The 22,267-nt window shown below is 47.5% G+C and overlaps 1 protein-coding gene across 4 annotated transcripts; it reads right to left on the reverse strand.

The window, feature by feature from the left end:
- Positions 1-2,472: 2,472 nt before the first annotated feature.
- LOC142590109 (cytosolic endo-beta-N-acetylglucosaminidase-like) lies at positions 2,473-21,466 on the reverse strand. 4 transcript variants are annotated; one of them, XM_075701968.1, is made up of 9 exons: positions 21,150-21,466; positions 18,370-18,518; positions 17,756-17,901; positions 15,150-15,467; positions 14,528-14,631; positions 9,626-9,734; positions 7,953-8,140; positions 4,439-4,690; positions 2,473-2,732 (listed from the first exon to the last, which is right to left on the reverse strand). In XM_075701968.1, the coding sequence occupies exons 1-9, from the start codon at positions 21,383-21,385 to the stop codon at positions 2,495-2,497; spliced, it is 1,740 nt and encodes a 579-aa protein (XP_075558083.1). In that variant the 5' UTR covers positions 21,386-21,466; the 3' UTR covers positions 2,473-2,494. The 4 variants fall into 4 exon arrangements, with proteins under 4 accessions (XP_075558083.1, XP_075558086.1, XP_075558084.1 ...); XM_075701970.1 differs by lacking the exon at positions 2,473-2,732 and adding an exon at positions 2,777-2,795; XM_075701971.1 differs by lacking the exon at positions 15,150-15,467.
- Between the last annotated feature and the right edge of the window lie 801 nt (positions 21,467-22,267).

Here is a 22,267-nt window from a genome sequence, read left to right on the forward strand (position 1 = left end):
GATCGTTATTGGGTGTAATACACATTTCGTCTTGTGCGGTGACGTATATCAAAGCACATCTGTCACTTGGAGTGGACATAAGGCATCTGCCGTCACTTTTTCTTATGCCTGACGGCGCAAATTCTTCTAGCTTATTTGCAATTTTGTGTAACTTGCACCCTGATGCATATATTCGCTTTTGTTAGGCTCCAAAATTTTGCAACATGCCGTACATGCTATACCGTCTGTGGAAACGCAAGCTTATTGGTCCCTGTTGGCTTTGTGTTTTGTTTCACTCTTGAGCAGCACTTACTGATTGCCCAAGAACACAAGATTCGCCGAATGGCGACAGATTAGTGCTGTAATGCTCGAAATGGGGGGAGGTGGGGGAGTTCCAAAAAGACCAATTTTTTTCTGCTCCAAAGCTGCTCCCAAATGCTGGTGTGGCTGCTCCTAAACTCCTACAGAACGACAATTTTCCTCCTACAAAAGACGCTCCAAATGCTAAACTGGCCCAGCCACAGGAGCTTTATTAAAATAAAACAATTGACTCGCCATCCCGGCCCTGCGAAAGTGGATATCCAACGAAGCTGTTGCAAAACCACCACTATAACTGCTGGGGGTATGCAATGCTTTATCGATGGTTCGGATGCTTGTTTCGAGCTTTTATTGAAACGTATGCTGTTCTATACGTTGCATGCGCGATTCCAATGCATGTATGCGCTGTTCGCTTCACTTTGCCCAGTGCTTGTAGCCTCTGCATTACGAGGGGGATGAGCCATTGCATTTTCGCTTGCTTATGCAATTTTTTGTTTATGCTCACGTTTATGCTTTTTGTTTATGCAATTTTTTGTTCGCGGACGGACACGAAAAATGTCGACCACCGAGAGGCTAACAGCTTCGCTGTAATAATAAATTTCCTTGGCTACAGTGCCGGGTTTTTTTTAGTGCATGGCCGTCAGTGTTACGTTTTCGTCGCACTTTCGTTCCTACACTTCGCTAACTACTCACTTGTAGACAAGATCGATGTGCCAACAAGCCCAAGTCGCCACCCTTGTCGCCGAAACTTCGGCCCCGTTTATAGGGCCATGTGTACGTGTTTCCCGTTTGTCTCATATCCATTCCCCCTTGTTATGACCAGAAATTGAGACTGCACCACCGATGTGACATGGTCCGACGGTGGTGCCTACGTGATGGCCGCTTCGTGTCACTGCTGAAAGAAGTGATATTGCAGCACCTGCCATGCCTAGGATTGTCATCGTCATGTTGACATCGCGAGGACTTGAACACGACTAAGGATGCTGAGTCTAAGCGAACTTGACGAGGAGTGCGTCAGTTGAGATTCGAAAGGTTAGTTGACAGGCAGCGCATGTTCTGTTTTTCTGCTTCCTTCCATCCTCGTCGCAGTCGAATTTCATGGAATCGACCTGAGACGAAAAGTGTTATAGATGTGTCTGGGGTCCCGTTAACAAGTGAAGCGCACTCGTCGTAGAGAGCATGGTTTTGGTAATCGCACAGGCGTTGTCACTGGTGATATGCATGCCAGTTTGCAGAAAAATAGATTAATACCAGCGTGGACGAGATCACAAGACCAAGGATTCGGGCGCAAGAAAGCAAAAATGCATCGAGGGGCGAGCAGTAACGTTAATGTTGCGTTTAAGGCTTTCGCGTTGTGCTGCCAAGCCTGGGACGGGGATTCAGTCCGGGCCGCGGTACGTTGATTTCGAGGGAGGCGAAATGCGCAAGCGCTCGACGAGTGCGTAAAATGAGATGCAAGGGAGAGGTCCCCATGATGGCTTAAAGTTATCCGTAGTTCCCCACATCGGCAGCTTCATAAATATATCGCGAAATTCCCAAATTCATTGTTCTTAAACCACGTTATAACAAAGTCGCATCTCGTATTTGCAATAAATAAATACAGCCACAACCGGTTACAATGAATGAGCCTGTGCGCAAAAATGAGTTCGAAAGATCAGGTACTTCGATACACCCAGCCACGCCTATAACAAACCTTGTGCTGTTTTCCACTGTCGCTAATAATGCTCTTCTCGATGCGCGATGTGTATACCCGTTCCAATTCCCTTCCTTCGACTTCCACACAGAAACAGCGCAGAACATCCACCAAAAAAATTTTGATTTGAGGCGCCCATACAGAGAACTCGCCTGGCAGCAGACATGCGTAACCCATCGTTCAGTTTCTTACGAGGCAGTTATGTTACATTACTATGGGTGAGTGAGCTTCGCGTGTTTAGTTTTCAAAGTATAACTTGTTTTACCCGGGTTCGTTACATTCGGGTTAGACGATTCCTTACATGCCGATATTGTCGAGCGAATTCGTCATATTTGCAGTCGTTACGCGAACACTATATGCTGCAGCCTCGAATGTTTTGCGCATGTGTAATGGATTGGTTCGTTGATATCTCGATGACACCTGTGTGCTTTACATAACTGTACGCAAGGCTCTTTTGCACTGATTGGGAAAAAGCACAACACTTTGTAAATAACACTAATTATATTACTCGGCCTCCATTGTGTCAAGGCCGTAACGCTCTTCCCGCTGCCGCTTCTTCTCTGGTTCGTCATCGCCGCTGCTGCTGTCGTCACTGGAAGCTGCTTTTGCGACGGCTGGCCTCTTGACGTCCAGCTGACCCAGCAGGCAAACATTCGCCTCCGTTCCAATGCAGAAAAAGTGGAGGCCAATCTCCTCGAGTATGGCCCCGCCTGCACCCCGAAGGTCCTCCAGAAGGTATTTCCTACATTGCCGAGAACACGACGACAATGGTCAGTGGAGAGTGGGACAGCCGCCAACAGCCTAGCTGTAGGTGTGGGCAAAGAATAAAAAATTTTGAATCCAAATTGAATGAGTCCGTGCTATTCGATTTGATAATCTGCTAACCAAAGTTTTAGAGTATGTTTTTTTTTCTAATGCAAGCAAGTGATGAAAACGTTTACTGAAGTCTCGAAGAGGTCCGAAAAACGGATCTGAGGACCATTCCGAATGATTCTGCTTCGGTATAGCTGTGGTTGTTGCGCAGACGAAGCAGTTCCTCAATGGACGTACGGGTCAGATAACTTCTGCTCAATAATTTTCGGTCATTTAGATTCTCTCGCTCTTACGCAGCTTCGCACTCATATTCGTTTCGGCTTCCAGTTTGGCCAGTCTAACCAGGCGTGCGTCCCTTTGAGTAAACGCGCACTGTTGTATCCGCACGATTTTCTCTTCCTGCGAACACGGAACACTTAAGAAAGATGCTGTTCCCTTCTTTCTGTACCGTCATGGCCATGGCTCCCCCCCCCCCCAGCCAGGCTCAGCCTTTGTTAACCTTCCTGCCTTTCGCTTGTCATTTTCTCTCTCTCTTGTCATGGCGCTGTGGCGAGACAACTGCGCCAAAACGGCATTTTAGCGAAAACTTGCGCAAGCAGAGCCTGCGCCAAAAGCATGCATAAGAGCGAAACGCTGCTGCCGTCGATGCTTCGCAGCTAGCAAAACAAATAAAAACCAACACCACGCTCATCCAACAGCACAATAAACACCAACAGCACATCCGTACTACGCAGTATATTAACACGTCCAGCTATTCACCTCGCCATAGTGTTTTTTCAGAGAACCAAACTGACGTCAAGGGTGGCAGAAGTTGACTTACACTGAGGTCCAAGATATCACAATTTTTCATAAATAGGGTGGGCAATAGGTTCGTGGATGGCAGGGTCTTACTGGAGTTCACCCGAATGTACACGTTTGTCGTGCAATGCACCTAATGTGAGCTTAGTGATGGTTTTACGCGAGTTTCCTACAAAAATTACAAAAGGGAACTCAGATGCTAGTGTCTACAGCAGGCGAAAGTGTGGCCGTACAGCCAGCGCTGGGTAATATAGGAAGTTGCCTAAACTTTGTTGTTCTGGCTTCAAGCGTCTGTGGGACTGTTCACATGGGTCATTATCAAAATACTGCGCAATAAATTCAACGACTCGCATTGCTTATGCATGTTTCTTATGCAATATTTGCTGAATTGCGTGTTTAGAAAATTTATCACTTGGAACTTTATAAGCATAACACGCGCATGACGCCACAAGAACGATTAAATTCACAAGTCCAAAGATTATATAAATTCTTTTACTATACGCTTATTACATGCTATAATCGTTCAGCTTATCAACTGAAAGATTGTAGCTACGGTTCAACAACGCTTTTTCTTGGGCTAGTTGGTATGGTTGACTCATAATGGCAAAGCCTTTAGCGCAATTCAAGAAGACAGGGACGTGACAGAGCGATGTCTTGTGCCTCTGTCCCGTGCCTGTCTTCTTGAATTGCGCTAAAGGCTTTGCCGTTATGAGTATAGTTAGTGTTTCCTCCGGTAATTTTCTTGTTGGAAGCTGTATAGGATTATAGCTTTCCCAAAGTTCTGTACTGTATACAGTAGACTATAGGCTATGAGCCTTTTGTTGAACGAGTACGCACCTGGTGAGCCAGTAAGTCCCCGGTACCGCCTGGCTGGCATCGGGCAGTTTGATGATCTCTTGAGTCACTGTGTAGTTGTCACCGTCCGGTAGACCAACCGTCAGGCCCAGAAAGATCTCCTCCGTCTCTCCTGCTACATTCTTAGCCTTCAAAACGAGCGCGATGTCCTGGCCAACTTTGATGCAGGAGCTGATGTTCTTGAAGGTGTAGCTCACCGCGAGGGATCCCAGGGGAAATTCGCAACCAAACAACCTGCGGGAGCATAAAATTCGATTTGAACAGGGAGTAAACAAGCAAGATTAGTCTCGACGCCTAAATGTTTATGTAAATTAGGAGATAGCGTCCATCTGGGAAACGCACACATTGCAAACACTTGGCGGACCATCTCATGGTACACGTTCGCAAAAAATATTTCGCATGTTGATTCCGCAGACACGTCAGTGATTACTTGTTTTTCGGACCTTGCCGTCTAAGATGTCGCTGGACATCTTCATTTGTAGGCAGGACGTGTAATTTTTTTCGGACTTCCATGGGACTTTTCGTGTCATCTGGAGACTTGTAAGCTGAATATGTAAATGTCGCGCTGCACAATACACCGTTGTGAAGGCACAAGTAATGCTTTATATATCATCATATGTCCACATGTATTTGTTTTAGTGAGGCAGAAGAAAGTATGTTACCCCGCAATGTCCGTTGTCGGGCATCCTGTCTAGTAAGGACATTCGTAGGATATCCACTGAAATGTATCGGGTGTTCTTAAAGATGCAAAATGTGACGGCCCTTGTTCATCCACAAAACTGTCTGTATTAGACATGGAAGTTCGGATGGAGTGCGAACATTCATAGAATATCCCGTGCTGAACATGGACGCTTGCGCCTTGTCCGGACATCCGTCGCATATCGGCGGTCCACTAAAGCTGCGTGGAATTCCCGAAGACTGCTAATCGCATTAAACATGTTTTAAAACATGTTTCGCACCCAGTTCCGTCAGCGCGGTGCTCTGCCAATTGGACCATGGATTAACAGAGACCTCATGTTTATTACAGGACGTATCTGCCAGCGATTTATTGATTGTTTATATGTTAGTCGCGGTACTGTAACAGTTAGAGGGGGAGGGGGAGTGGGTGATCAAGCTAAAAAACCTTGTGACCCTCTTTCCTCTCTGTCTACTTATATATCTATTTCAGCTGCCATTAAATACCTCCTTTAGGGATTAGGAAACTGTAATACTTTATACAGACATGCCCTCCCCCCTTCCCTTAAGTTCAGGACAAAAGTACTGATGTTGTGTTTTCAAAGATGGTTAGATCATCATCATCATCATCATCATCATCATCATCCTGGTTAGGCCCGCTGCAGGGCAAAGGCCTCTCCCATACTTCTCCAACTACCCCGGTCATGCCTAAGACTGCCCAAAGGAACCTCGGCACAAACTAAAGCTTGTTTTGGCGGGAGCTGCATGCCGGGAGGCAGGCTCCTCCGCAATGCAAGCGGGCAAGGGGCACCCCGCGTGTTGTTTGCTACAGCGCACCGCGACGAAGCACGAATATTGCTGCTCTAGCAGGAGTTACCTAATGAAAGATTCAACGACGACGATGACAATACTCCCCTGCGCTACATTTCAGCGCCGCTGTACACGTGGTTTCGTTTCGCGATACACTCGCAGGCGCGTAGGATGTTTATCGTGCGACACGTTGCAAACGGAGCGACGTGCCGCGCGACCTGCAGCTGACGTCTGCAGCTGCTGCAGACAGACCTCCGCTCATGCAGCGCTTTGTTTCCATGCAGACGACGCGCGCTGCTGTGGCGCCATCTCGTAGCCATCGTCGCCGCAAAGCCCGCTGTGCGCGGCACTATACGCTTTTCTGCTCACGCTTTCCCCGTACCCCGCGGCTCCTGCGCTTTCCTTTTTGCGTTCTCATCGCTATCCCCGTCGTTCATCTCCCGCTGCCCTCCGCGTTCGCTCTCATCTTTCGCTGAGCTCGTTCGCTCGGTTACGAGGTACGACGCTCGCGCTCGCTGCAGGAACGGCCGCCTAACAGCTGCGCTCTAGAAGAAAGCACTTCAGTGGCCGATATTCTGAAAGAAAAGCCTATGCTGTTTTGTAGGATTTGCTAGTGATGCCGACAGTCACCTCTTTCGAATTAAGTGGCGGGCCAAATAATCTTGCCTCTTCCCTCCTTCACTCCCTGCACTTTAAAAACGGCGGCAAAAGCATCCCCTCCTCCGCTCCTCAGTAATTGCACTGATGGGTTTTCTTGATGATACCCATATTTGGCGATTTGTATCAAGTTTAGGACAAGACTCATTTCTGGAGAATGCACATACAGTCGCTGACCGATTTTTTCCAGCCCTATTTGACAGCCAAGCAGTTCCGGGGAGTTCCAAAATGGTTTCCGTGCGGCAAATGTGACGGCTGGCGGTGGCGTGCGACGGTCGGTGCTTCATATGTCGAAGAGCTGCGATTAAAGGAGGCGGCATCGGAGCCTCAAAGTGGCCACGTCGTCGGTGAGCATGGGGCCGAATAACAGCCATGTCCCGTTATTTTGGACATTGCCTTTTCAGCGATCTGTCAAACTTCACAGCAGTTCACCACCGTAACACGGTGGTCGGCATTTGGAGCAAATGACATTTCAGAAGGCTGTCCGAATTTCAACATTTTTGTGCTAGCAACGTCGAGAGAGTACGACCCCTTAATTAACGTGCTTATTTCGGGCACATGGTCGTAACGTCTCTACCGCGTTGGAGCATAACTTTTGTCAGGGATAAAACGGTGCAATAAGAACCGAGCAGGGAATTACGAATAAGTGCTGTAAAAAGCATGTTATTAGAATGGCGTGACCCTTTCTAAGTTGCTAAATCAGAGTTGTTGGTATTCGGGCAACCTTTTAAGGTATCACTTTCCAAACTGCCACCCATTGAGTTACGCGGGTGTATTGCGGTAAAGTTCGCCAGATGACCGCAGGGGCAACGTCCAGAATTCCTGCGTAGGGTCGGTGATGCGCCATCCCTAATAACCAGCCGCGCTGTCTCACCATGAGGCCATCGAAAGGCGCGGTACAGATTTGGCATTCGGTGCGTACAGCCTGCACCGTGTACAGGAACATATGCGTCGGACACAATAAGGTACACAAGTGCTGTAAGCTCAGGGATAGAGAAGGAATCACGCAGTATTGTAGTAACTATTTAGAGTCGCGAGTTGTTATTGCGCATAGGCAAAACGGACCCCATACGCTCCTGAAGGATCCAAGGAGCCGCTTGTGCAGCTTTGCTGTCTATGATGCGCGAATTTCTCTCGTTGGCACACATCTGCGAAGGCAATTTTTTTCGGGCGCTATACATGTTAGTGGCAACGCATGCAGCAGTGCCGCTGACTCTGTATAACCGACGCATAACAGCAAACTAAATTTTCTTTTCTGCTCAAAATGAAAAGGCTGTTTCGGTGGACGTCATTACGTCAGGCAATCTTCCACAGCTGTATTAAACCCGTTGCATTCCCGGGGACGGAGTCTAACCTTATGTAAGGCTTGGCGTCCGGGAATCGACGGTTACGCTTGAACAGCACGCGCAGGCAGCCGCCACCGTTGTAGGCGTCGTCCGTGTGCAACTTCACCGAACAGCAGGTGTCGCACAGTGCGTTTCCCTGGTCCCGAGGCTGCAGCTGCTGCTTGTGCAAGTTGAACCACGCTCGGCTGGACTCTCTCTGCATCGAGGTGTTGCGAGGGGGCAGTCGTAAAGTATTGTCACGAACGAACACAGATCAAGCAACGAGATTCCCGTTAGGGTTTATTCTGGACCCACACCACGATGTGAGATATTACACTCTCTACGCGGGAACACTCCTCGGAGTGCTCGCGATGTGCGATCGACCGGGTGGAGTTAACAGGCCCGTCGGTCAATTGATGAAGGAGAGCCGCGTGGGAGTTTACTTTGGGCCCGCCCACGGTTTAAGATATATACTGGAGGATTGAACGGGCCCGGCCGTCCGAAGCGTTCTTTGGCGGGCCCGGGCCGGACATCCAAGTCACGAAAGGGTTGCGCGTTATCGGCAAGACAAAGCATTGTCGAACGGTAAACAGCGAGCGCCGAGTTTTCGAGAAAGTAAACGCAAGCAAGAGAGATGATTACTGCTGCGGGACAAGATGAACCCCAAAGGATGCAAACTTTGGGTGTGTACACACAATAAAATTTTTTATGTTCGGCTAAAGGAAGCATGCGCTCATTTCGATTCCGATTGCGTACGCCGGTTTCAAATTCATGGCACGGCAGCTTTATATTGCCCCTCGTTCATATCCACTGGCACAATTTAGTTGATGAGGAAAGTCAGTATCGTCACTATGTCTGTCACAGATTGGGCTGTTTCAGTGGCTACCTTCGATGCTGTGCTTCTAGGTGTGAAACTGAGAGTTCCTAACAATAGGAACCACATTTCAGTGCAGTCATAATGCAACCACTACCCACCGAAAGCATGGGGAAAAATCCTTCCATACTGAGATACACCCGCCTTATTCAGGAATGCGCCTGAACTTGAAGCCCATGCTTGACTTGATCTAGATAACGCCTGACGCGAACGTGCCCAAGACGCACATAGCCTTTCATCCCCCATACATGTCGGGTTTCATCTAAATCGAGTGAAGCACGGGGTTCAAGTTAAGGCGCATTCCTGAATAAATGAGTTATTTGCACTATAAAAGCTCAAGATTAATCCAGCCTCCGCTACGGCACCTCATAGCCTAACTGGTGTAGCTGTGAAACGTTAAATTCTGTCGACCAAACCACAACCCTGGCACTGAATTGAAAGGTGTTTCTCAACAACCACCTGATAGCAGGGATCGCCGAGTGTAATAAATTTGCAGGGACTAATGGAGCATTCAGTGACTAGTGCGCCACTCCACTCCGACAGGTTGAGGTCACGTTTTAAGATGGACAGTATTTGAGAGCACGGAAAATGTGCAGTGAGCATCGTTCCATGCTGTTTCGTGGGACTGTTTTTCAAGCAACTCCTCAGGGTTTTAATCGCTCAAAGTGCTACGGAAGTTCAGCGACTGCTAAATTTATCAACTAGCACCGCACCTCAAACAAGTCAAAGTGATTCATCAGATGCTATAATCTGCAGGAACACGGGTAATGTACAATGACTATACTGCGGCCGGTCGCGTGACACTGTCATTAAGTGAAAATTACTTGCCTGGCCATCGGCGAATGTGTGTTTTCCAAAACCTTGACAAAAACATGTGGACAGTGGTAGCTTGGTGAGGCGAAATTCAGAGCAGCAGTCATCCGGAAAGTTCCAAAGCCTGTACAGGCACCAAAAATTAATCATGTGTTCAGAACACATAAGGAAGAAACCGCTGAAAATGGTTAAACCTCATTATAACTAAGTCACATCCAAAACAAAATTACTTTCGGCATATGCGATATTGGCTATAAGCATATTGACGTGAGCAAAAAAAAAAATGTTCGCGCATGATTATATTTACTTCGTTTGAGCTTTAACCACATTTCAGGGATAGTAAACAAAACAGCAAATTTTAGTGTGCCTACCATATATATATATATATATATATATATATATATATATCTGTTTAGAGTAACAGAGAGCGACGAGCTAGACACTTTCCGTTACCTTATAAGAAGCATCAAAATTTGTTGTTGTCCTTGTAGTTCAATATAACGCACATACGTCGCTGTTTCACCCGTAATGGGAAGCATCGATGGCGATAACAGATTAGTTGGCAGCTATACGAAGTAAGGATAGTAGATTTATCTGTTGTATAAACTTGTAAACATAGGCATACCATACTATCGGGCCACTTTGTGTGGCTATGATGGGAAAACTACGGGCGCGTGGCTGCTGCACATGTGTCAACGCGCCAAGTTGTCCGGCAGCGTTTGACAGTGATTTTGGTTTCTCGGAACAGACGATGAATCGACGCAGATTCCAGGTGCGACGGTTTCGCATTTCCCGAGACCGGCATGGGATGGATGGATGGATAAAACTTTAGAACGACAGAAAGCTGAGCTAGTTGGCAAGGATTCATTATGCAAAAAAAGAGGTGAGGCGTGCAGACAGGACTCAGGAGTAGAGACGTGGACAACACGAACAACGACTATCAACTGAAGGGAGCACTGAGTCTAAAAAAGAAAGAAGACACAAAACTCATCTGCGCAAGCTCAGGAATGGTATCTTCATACTTATGCCTGTACAATATCACGCATTCATCTAACTCTGGCGTGCAGTTGCAATCTTGGCAATGTAGGGAAAGATTAGAAGGCGATCCGCCGGTTAACGACCTTTTATGTTCCATTAGCCTCTGATTGATACAACTTCCCGTTTGCCCTACGTACAACTGGCCACAGCAAAGGAAAATTTTATAAACCACACCCATACGACAGTCAGTAAAGCTGTAGTTCTTATTGTGCTTCACTGTACAAATATCTCTCTTTTTTGCCTTTTACCTGCTCCTTCTTTCTCTGTACGGCAGCGCATATCTTACCTAGCTTATTAGGAGCAGTGAAAGAAACATTAACATTATATCTACTTGCAACTTTTTTAAGCCTGTGCGACACTGAATGAATGTACGGAATAGCCACTACTCTTTTTTTGCTATTACTGCTTTCTGTAATTACGTCCGTCCCCCTCGAAACCGACTTCTTCGGGCGCTCAGCCACAGTGGCCACTGCTACACTAGGACAACCTGCTTCTAATAGGCGCCGGACCTGCGCATTAAACTAGCGCTCATTTTGTGCATGCAGGATCTGGTGAGAGAAGACTTAAGGCACAACATGGCAATTCCGTTTTAGAGCGCAGCTCTTTGGCGTCCGTTCCTGGGTTTCGCGTCCTCGTCGGCGTTGTCGTCGGCCTCGTAACCAGCTCCGCCCCCCTTTCATCCCCCAGCGCTAGCAGCGACCGACTGATACCGCTGGATGCCGCTGTCGCCGCTAGAGAGTCAAGATAACGTGACTGCATAGAACACCGTCGCCGCCATGCAGAAAGAGGAAGAAAGGGTCCCCCCCCCCCCTGTTCTTGTGTGGCGGATAGGGTGCTCTTCAGTTGCATCAGTCAGTCGCTGCTATCTCTTCCCTCCTCCCTTTATCGTGTTGTCCGCTTGCTGCGCGCGCTTCTGCCCCCATCGTTTGCCGCTGGGTGTACACGCCGCCCCCCTCCCCCCTCTTCCTGCGAGTCTCCGGTTGTCAAAGCGCCGGCTCGAACTTAATTCCTTTCTTCGCTCCTCCTCCAATGCAACCCCTGTGCGGTGGCAATCAGAGAGCCAGATCGGTGGCGGCGGATCTGTATATGTGCACCGCCCGAGCCGAAATTGCCGCTGCCGTTCGCCCTGTGCGGTGGCAATCAGAGAGCCAGATCGGTGGCGGCTTGACATAAAGACAAACAGCAATCTCCTAACACTTATGCGGGAGAACATCCCGTTCCTCTTGCTCGTAACGCGTCCCACGGCTGTGACAACCTCGCGAGGCACTTGTATAGATCTCGTCTTTGAGAATCAAGCATTGGTGTACCAAGTCGAACATATATCAGTCTATTTCTCCGACCACAAAGCTTCCTTCATGACTGTCAAGAACTGTTAGTGGAGTCTTTGTTAAAGGAATAAGTGTGAAAAATAAAAAAAAAATTCTGTGATAGCGCATACATGTGTTGCTCGATTTCTTTGCCTCAATCTATCGAAAAGGTGAAACAGCTTATTTGCTGCGCTCAAATTTCGCATTAGGAAGTAACGTAATCGTCGGTAATTTTTTTTACTACTCTGGAATGCTTGGATTGAAAGTTTAGCAACGGCTTCGAAGATCTTGGGGAGTACTGCCAACAAACGTGATTTTGTTCGAAGACCGAGGATATGTCAAGAAACTGAATTACGCGTCACTGAGGAAATTCCTTGGTAAACTTTAATCCTCCTCCATAAAGTTTAAATTGCTCACTTACTGAGGTAGCGGCGGAATCGAATTCTTCCCTATTGCAGAAAATCGGGTAATCATCAACCTAACGAAATATTTTGATAACATGATAATATCTTGATAACTTCTTTTGCCTCAGTGCTCCCTTCAGTTGATAGTCGGCGTTCGTGTTGTCCACTTCTCTACTCTTGCGTCCTGTGTGCACGGCTCACCTCCTTTTTGCATGATAAAACTTTACTGGATCTATTTAAATGTGGTTGGGCCCCTAGACGTCCGGGAGCCCCCTGGCCGACATCTCTAGGCAAGCACGGTCCCCCAGCCAGAGCTGGTCATCCGAGCAAGAGGCCCGAAGAGCGGCCTCCCACGAGGAAAAGGAAGGGTTGGGAATAGGCTCTACCGCTATGGGCGTGGGGCAGCTCCACAGTGGAAAAGATCTGCCCGTGGCGCTCGGCAGGTGGTACATTGTGGATTATGGAGACCAGGGTAAAATGAATGTGCCAGATAGGGAGAAATAAATGCTTTGGTCTGGATCTGGCGCCAGATTGAACTCGGTAAGGGAATGGTGAGGGGGAGGTAAATCCCCGTCTATGGGAGAAGCCGCAAAAAATTAAGTAAACCTTTACCCTCAGTGGTGTGTTCTGTCTTATTTACCTGTTGCTAATAAGGTGTTCGGGGAGGGGGGGGGCAGAAGCAACACGTGCACCTGGACAAAGCGTACACGCGCACTATGTTTTCTCTTTCCAAACCTAAAGTCGCGTGAATTACAACACTGGACTCCTTTCCGAAGCGCTCTTACTTGTGCCATCTTTACCTCCGTAGCGTTCCCTTCGATCATAGCCACGGAAAGTTGTCCGCGAGGATAACTATATTAACAAGCATGGTGTCACGCACGCACAAGACAACATGAACACGTCTCACTCGACGACAGAGGAAAATCGCTGTCAAAACGCTGGAGCGAGCATGCGCGTCAGCAGCATCGAGCGAATTGATCTTCGTGCCGAAAACAGCGCGCTGCGGACCCTGTACCCATCGCAGATATCTTCCAAGATACAGTGGCGAGGGAGGGCGGTCGCGCGCGGTCGCACAGGCCGCTCGGAGGAGAACGCGCTCCTTCCCCCATCTCTACCCTTTCCCCGGAGCATTGCGCTTGACTTAAAGACCCTTAAACACCGTAAAGTAGCGACACTCTCCTATCCCGCCTTCACTCCTCCTCGTTTCTCCTCTCCTTCACGCTCCCTCCTCGACCGTGGCGCCGCCTACACTGCTCGAGCGTAGCAACGGCGACAACATGCGCTCCTAGCTCGCCACTCCGTAGACGCTTCTCGAGCAAAAATGGCGCTGATGCACGGCGCGAGGGCCCACGTGATGCTATTAGGCCAATAGCGGCGCGGCGTCCGCCAGAGCGCGCGTGGAGGAGGCGGCATTCTTCAAAGCGTGGAAGTAGTTTACGAAGTTTAAGGGGCTTTAGCTTTACATAAGACGGCGCGCTACTTGCCTTTCGTGCGTGAGATTGAGCCGCGATCGCCGGCTCACCCTCGCAGGCTTTCCCTCGCACGTACCGCATACGCCGCGCAGCGACGCTTTATCGCGCTTGAACTTTATACAGCGCCTCACGGCGACGCCGACGGCATAAATGTGCTTGTAGTGTCCATATAATTGCTGTTGGCATAAAAATACAGCGAGAGATGGGAAATGTGACACCTCCCAATGAACCATTTTGAGAATGGACACCGGAATATTCTAACATATAACATACACATAAGCAGTTCAAAGCCGGAACCTTTAAAATCGAAGTGAGTGTGTGTATTTCATGGCCGAATGAGATGCGGCAACGCACATTGCCTTAAATACCATCAGGCATGTCTGCGTGGCGCCGACTGAATGGCATTATGTTTTAACCTATTATGCCATTAATGTCATTGCTTGCGTCCACATGGTCCAGGTGTTAGGTACATAAAAGCCAACCATTTTGCGCCTGTACAATGAAGTATCTAGCCTATAAAAGCCGTGAGCTGTGGCTTCTCCGGATGTTTGCGTCTCTTACCGACATTTCAGCGACATTGCAGTGCATTGCCAGAAGGACATATTAATTCATCGGGAAGGACATATTAATTCATCGGGACTTGCCTCTTACCGTGGCCCTGCAGAGCATGCATTATTTTCCAACTTGGCGACTCACCGGTACTGGTTTTTTTCGAATTTCTTTTTTTCTTGCGTCTCGTAGACCCAAGCGGCCGCAAACACAGCAGCCGACAAGCCACATCTACGAACAAGCTGGACAGCCTGGAATATAATTAAAACAGCTGCCAAAACAAACGCGGCAGTTCTACAGAGCATGCGCAGTGTCACCAGCATACATTCATGCCCACATTCCTGAGCTACAAACGACACGGAACACCTAGTCACTGATGATAACAAAACGAGGGTCTGCAGGTGTCGACTACTTCAACGTGGAAGCGATTCCACATGAAGGATGGAAAACTTCGGCCAAGTATATTCACCAAAAGGAACTACGAACACTGTAAACCTAACTGCAGCAGAATTCAATGAGTCTTGTTGGACTTTTGCTGCATCCGAAGCATAAAGAGGAAAAGAAATTAAACACTCATGTCCAACCTTTCCAGACATTTCTTTCGCTAAAATAATTGTGAAGGCCCTTATGAAGGCACATCTGTTCACTATCAACTTATGGAATTCTGTCCGTGAACATCATTAAACTTGTTTGCTTTACTTCGCCTTGCCTAAGAAAGAAGTGTGTTGCAGCAGTACAGAATCTGAAACCTTACTAAGTGCCCGCACACCTTGTACATGTCGTAGCCACCAGGGTATGAAGTGCCGCGCGCGTAGACGTCGACCCCGGCGTAGACGTCGACTTTGCGGTCGCCTGCAATTTGCGCCGACTTCCGGAGCATGACTTCAGTCCAGTGGAAGTTGAGGAAGATGCCATCGCACAGGTCCAGGAAGCACGAGTTTTTTCGGTTGAGCTCGTTCTGTGGCTCCGACTTTCCATCGATGTCGACGGCGTCGTACCAGATGACAAGCGAGCCCGGCACAGCCTTGTGCGTTTCTGTGGTGGTGGTCCTGAGCAAGTCCTTCAGGAAGGGAACGCAGCTGGCGTCCTGAAAACAAGCATGATGCCTGTGCCTTGATGACACAGCTGTACCCACTAGGGCACTGCATATTATTTCTATCTGTTGCACGTCATGGTATACATTTGCGCGATATTGCGATACGAAATGGCGGCTCACAAACTCCTCAGACAACTATTCTAAATATTGCATAGCGGATCCATTAATGGCCTATTCAATTGGAATCTTCGAATTGAATAGTCAGTATGTTCAACTAGTATCCCAATAGCTTAAATCGTCAAGTGAGCACAATCACAATCAAACAAAACTGAAGCAAATAAAGTGCTACTGATCACATTTCGGTGGCCATAGTGAACATAATATGCAAGAAGTTGCGTTGTTGAGTACACCATGCATCATGTAACCGCACAAAAACAAGGGACAAAGAAGGAACACACAAGACAGGCGCCTGTCTTGTGTGTTCCTTCTTTGTCCCTTGTTTTTGTGCGGTTACATGATGCATTCCAATAACGACCACCAACTAGCCCGCTTATCCCTGTTAAAAGGAGTACACCATACCTCATTCAGCAAGCGAGGCGTTTGCTTTTGAATCACGATCATTCACACTTTACGAACAGTCCTGCTTATGCGAACAGACTGCTTGTTTGCTACTAATATTACATTTGGACTTCTAATAAACGATTATTCACAATGTGCAATGTTATAACGAAAATCTGCTAACGCTGAATACTGTAGTATGTGAACGTAATCTTATGCTACGTATTAATGGGTGAACATGGATTTCCTTTATTTGCGAATTATTCGATATTCGGATTACCTCATTATTCGATTTATATTCGATGCAGTTGAATGATTACATCAATTAGTTCAATGATTACACCCGTACTTTCAAGACTAAACCAGAAGCAATAAACAAGGGAGCCTTGCTACGATGTACATAGAACAATGTGAATGCAGCAAGATTTATCGATGGTTTATCGAGTTTGCTGTCCATTTTCACAAACATTTATTTGTGCGAAACTTTTATTACCACATAGAATAAAATAGTCTTGAAAGTGATTGCATTTGTTCAATGTAGGAAGGGGGCTAACAGACGCAGTAGCGCACTGTGGTGTAAGACTTGCAAACAGCGAAAGTGGCCAGCCTTTCCGAAGCACCTCATCCTTGTTTGTAACATTTATACCGCAGTGCATTTGTCCATGCATTTCCGAGACCACAGCAGTCCATGCTAGTTGGCGCAGATGACACGTAAATGTAGAAGTTGTTGAGAACATGTCATCTTCTGTGACAATCAGCTACTGCCACTGCATGAGAGATTAGAGCTGGAGGAATTGCCGAGTCTTTTTCATTGCATACCTTGCGCCACTCAATCCGTTCTGCTGGAAGAGTCCAATCAGGACTGTCCCAGCATGTATTCAAGACACTTCACGTCTGATCATTTTTTATGCGAAAGCGTCAAACGGCCCTTTGAGCGTCAAAGCCTGCATCTGTCGTCTGGACAAGTGAAAAACGGCACCTAAATTCCTATTGGCTCCCGCGCCACGTCGCGAGCGCGCCTCGCAGGACTCGAGCAGACGACAGGAGACAGCTGCTGCCGCGATGGCGCACCAGGCATTGCGCAAGGGGAGAGGGCATCGCCGCGATGCCACGTCACTCTCACTCTCGGAAGCCTGCGTTATCCGCGCGTTCCTCGTCCGCGCAAGCTCTCACCTGGATTATAGCTGCGCCTCGGTAAGGCCAAATCAAACCGCGCAAAGCCAACACCTCCCAGATGGCAGGGGACCCTGCTTTATGACGTCATGCTAATTGGACCGAAATTTCCATTGCCAAGCCCGACGTGACGAAAGCGGTGACGTCAAAATCACGGCGGTTCACTCTTGAGCGTCACCGTGAGATTGTATGGCAAGTGGGGCAAGGTAACATGACGTCGCGGATCGAAGTCCACTGGCTTTGTACTTGGCGTTGGCCAAGAGTATCAACGCGCTCGCTCGCCCGCTAGTTGTTCATTCGAAGGACCGCTCATCGGCGTTCAATTGGACAATAATGTTTTCGCGTTCACAACTAATACGTACTTAGGAGCTCTCGGGTTTTTTTTTTTTTTTACAATTCATTCTTTTTCCGAGTTCTTGTTTTGTGCACTGGTGCATACAGCACACGAAGGGAATATGAAGATGTATGTGCTGCGGCCCATACAGTTTGAAAAAAACTCTCGTTTCAGGGAGCTATGTCACAATTATATGCATGAAGTTGAAAGCTATAATCTCACGCCATGTGTTGTGATACATAAATCTGCAATAAGATTACCAAGGCACGCTCACCACTTTGCACCCGATGCTGATGAGCCATCCGTCGAACCAGCCCATGGATGCGACGCGTGCCAGCTGGGCGGCCACCTGGGGTACGAGACCGGAGCCTCTGACCCTATTGAGAGTCTTGATGTCCTCCTCGCCTAGGATGAAAGTTCCTGAAAATCCGAGAGTAGTTAAATAAGATGGTGTGACATAATAAACTGTTTTCAGGTATGATTATTTCTGTGCAATTTCGAAAACGCGAATTTTTATGCAAATAGCTCTTTTTTTTTAATTCCGCAATTGGACCGTTTTCCTTTACGGTTATCTATCTCTCCCACCAAAAATATAGGCCGATCGCGAATGCAGCGCCGTTGAAGAGGTCGGCCAATCCCGAAGATAGTGCAATCTGCCTAGACCCTTCGCGTGGGTATGCAGGTACGTTTTCTTGCTCCCCTAGCAAGCCAATGATGATAAATTAACCAATAGCATCAATTGTGTGATTGGTTGCACAACGAAGTCAAGGCACAGCAGGCCAAATAGACTTGACCGTTACGTTTAATTAACTGCAAGTTGGGATTATCTTCAGTTTGAACGATGCCAGAAATCAACTGTATAAGTGCGTTCAACTTGAAACCTCTCACCTAGAACCTTGACGCCGTGCTTGTGGGCAGCTGAAATCCAACCCGGAGGAGGGATGGTGACCATGTGGTGGGAGTAATAGATGAACGTGTCGATTATTTGCCAGTGGTGAAATCGGTACCCGTTGGCCTGGTTACAGCCATAAATGAACCTGCAGTAGAAGTCGACGCGAAAAGTCAGGCAGGCACTACTTCATGTGTAAACTACAGGATAAAGCTAACAGCCTGTAGTCCTTAGCTTATATATAGCTTTATACCAGCGCTAGCGAAAATTTCTATACTGGCATAATCATAAAGTCCTCTATTGGACGCATTACTTATGTAAGTCTACTAGAGTTGTTTTATAGTTCCGTTTTGATACGATATGAATTTGTGTAAGTTACATTTTAGTATATAGACAATTTGTATTAGTTACTATAATATAATACAATATAGTCCAATAGAGTGTTGTCCCAGCATCTTTCTAAACGCCAACACGAAAGTTACTCGAATAACGTGACTACTGTTTACTTATCTGCCCAGGCGGACATTAACGAATGGAAAACCTATACAAAGGCATGCACAAGTTACATTACATTAATTAAACTCTTTGTTGCAAAATTTATGGCGCTTCTTTACATTTGAGAGCTAAAGGAAATCGTCATAAAAGTCTACCTCCGTGTTTCCACATTTCCAAATGGTCATGTTGACTAAAATAACTGGCGTAAAATATTGTACCAATAATATTTTATTTGGCACGCAGCACTGTAAAGCGCGACTCGCATTGCAACCCCACTGTTACGTAGAAGGGTGCCGTAAAATGAAACTTGGCTATACGTCGGAACAAAGCAGTTCGTCTCACACATGCTGCTCAAGTGACTGTGCGCGTCCAATCGGGAGTTGCGCACAGCAACAATCAGAACACACACACACACACACACACACACACACACACACACACACACACACACACACACACACACGCACACACACACACATATATATATATATATATATATATATATATATATATATATATATATATATATATATATATATATATATATATATATATATATATATGTATATATATATTACGATATCATCGAGCGATGCTCAACAGACGAGATATTTTGTCAGCCAGGCTGACACTCGCTCGCGCCAAGGGCACCGACAAACTTTTATATATATATATATATATATATATATATATATATATATATATATATATATATATATATATATATATATATATATATTACGATATCATCGAGCGATGCTCAACAGACGAGATATTTTGTCAGCCAGGCTGACACTCGCTCGCGCCAAGGGCACCGACAAACTTTTATATATATATATATATATATATATATATATATATATATATTACGATATCATCGAGCGATGCTTAAGAGACGAGCCGCCGCGAGAGACCCACCGACGTATGAAAAAAAAGAGGGTGAATGCGTAGCGTGGCGGGAGGATTAAAGACTGCGGTAGCGAAGAGAGCGCGTAGTGAAAGCGCACGAGGAAGGTGCAGGCTAACCATGAGGCGGAGAGGAGAGAAGAAGGGCATGGCGAAAGCGCGAGAACAAAAGCGTGCAATCGTACGCGACGTACTTTGCGACGACGATGGCTGACAGTCATGACAGTCGAAGAGTCATGACATACCAACTCGCCCAAACTGCCACGCAGTATATTCGCCGTGTTGTTTGAGCATACATGAGAGTTTACGTGAATGGGGGGGGGGGGGGTAGCGGAACGTCATACCCCCAATGGCTACTTCGTTTTCGAAAGAAGCTTCGCTTAAGTTTTAGACGAGCCTTGCATTGCGTAGCCCGAAAGTAAGTTTCCGCATCTTAGTTCTGCAAAAGCTTTTGTACCACGTTTAATGCAAATCGCATTTGGCGCGCAATAAGGGACGTTCGGGGAATTTAACTTTCAAAAGCTCTAGTCGAATAATAATTTCGCGACAAAGTTTTAAATTACACAAACCGCCAAGACATATTAAATAAATCTTCAAAAAAACTTAAAACGTAACCAACCGATATGATTTAATTTATACATTCCTGCGACAACAGTGTGTAATGTCCGTAAATATTCTGTCGAAGCAGAATGAACGTCACTAAGACGGCGGCTATGTTGTTTACATAATAGAAGTTGGTAGGGCGTCCATTAGGTGTTATAACGTACGCGAATGGATCACGCCTGGACGTTGATGATGTGGTGGCTCACTGGGCGCTCCAGCGTTCCAGCGCGGCCGTGGCTTGTTTGAAACGTATCAGCGTGGCGTTGCCCGATACACGGCAGCGAACACTGGAACGCATCCGGCCACGACGAGTCTGGAACGCACGTCTTGACCAGACGACGGACGCACGCTCCAGAGCCGCCATGACCCGGCATGCACAGTTGTGCAACACATGTGCAAGAACCTAGAGAACGCTTGCCTCGATACGAACGCCGACCAGACGGCATCGCGAACGCCCCCAGCGTTTCCTACAAGATTCCAAAACACGATTCACCCGCTCGCTGGGCTATGTGATCTGGCGCTACTGTCATAATTAATAGAAAACGAATGCGCATTTTTAAACACTTTCAAATACCGCCGCATTGTCGAACCTACTCCCCGGAGTCTTGTTAGCTCCGGTTCGCACGTGATCCCAAGATGGCGGAAGTTGAGCTTCCGCCACACCCCTGCCGAAGAAGGGGCGCGAGCCCTATCTCGATCGCAAGAGTAGCTTGAGCCGCGACGCGTCCTAACTGGACGGGAGACCGACGGCGCGTTCAGCTTCAAGCGCGCTCACCTGTCCTCACAGTAGCCGCCGCCCATGTCGTGGCAGAAGATGGTCCGCGGTTCGCCAGGCCTACCGCGTTTGACGGCGTCCGAGAGCGGTTCCACGGCGCACAGAAGGGGCTGCTCCTTGTACTCGAGCAGTTCGTTGAGCGTCTCGAGGGGCGCGACCTCGCGATCTTGTACCGGCCATTCGACCACCCTGGTTTTTGGACGGCCGCGCAAGGTCCGCGACAACGTGATTCCCATCTCGGGAAAACGGCACCCGGTACTGTGTAATCGAGCGATGGCTTCGAACGATGACGATGACGATGTCCTTGATGAGTTTGGCGCTTACCCACTCGCGGGGATTGGCCAAGAGTCGGGCAGACTTTGCTTAAGTGTTCAGAAAATGGAGGTAACAACCTGAAATTTTGTTACATGGATTTAGGCGAGAGAAAATCGAAACGGTTCAGTAGACTGTCATGCTACGTAGAGGAAAGAAAAATTATCTATAATATATCAATGCGCCAATAGAGTAGGAATCAATAGAATAATACGGTCATCAATGAAATCGGTTTGATTCAGTAATAAATTTTTCTAAGGCGAAGCACACATTCCTGTGTGAGTGCCCAAGCACAGACGCTCCGAAAGACAGTAGTACCGGAGTGTTCAATGGCAGGCCAAGCTGTCGCACTGTAATTTCTAATGTCAATTTCCTCACGGAGGAGAAACGCCGGCATTCCAGCAAGTAGTGCTCACTCGTCTCTAATGCATTGCAAAAATGGCACAATGGGGATATTGCCAGACCAGATCGGCTGCACGTCTCAGCTTTTTTTTACTTCTGGCACGCTCTCGCGAGCTCGGCTGACACTCGTGCCAGCTGCTGATGATGATACTTCAAGACATGGCGCGTGCTTACAGCGGGAGACGGGCCAAGAATCGAGGGGGGGTGGAGTTGAAGGCACTAATGTGCTTCGTGCTTCTCACATCGCGCACCTGAAAGTGGCGGGATATGCTGCTGCGCACAACACGGTATGCGGAGCAGCATCACTCGACGCCACATGAACCGCAAACAACGCACTTTTATTCAGCAACGTTGAAATAGCTCGTCAGTTTGCGCTGGGGTTTATTCACTTCAGCGTCCGTAAA

This window comes from Dermacentor variabilis, chromosome 8, assembly GCF_050947875.1.
Source record: "Dermacentor variabilis isolate Ectoservices chromosome 8, ASM5094787v1, whole genome shotgun sequence".
In the NCBI taxonomy this organism is placed as follows: domain Eukaryota; kingdom Metazoa; phylum Arthropoda; class Arachnida; order Ixodida; family Ixodidae; genus Dermacentor; species Dermacentor variabilis.

Coding starts and splice junctions, on each gene's coding strand:
- LOC142590109 (XM_075701968.1), bottom strand. CDS start 21,385: ATGGGAATCACGTTGTCGCGGACCTTGCGCGGCCGTCCAAAAACCAGG. Junction 15,468..17,755: donor TCAGCATCGGGTGCAAAGTG/GTGAGCGTGCCT, acceptor GCTTGTTTTCAG/GACGCCAGCTGCGTTCCCTT. Junction 2,733..4,438: donor GGGACTTACTGGCTCACCAG/GTGCGTACTCGT, acceptor TCGGCAATGTAG/GAAATACCTTCTGGAGGACC.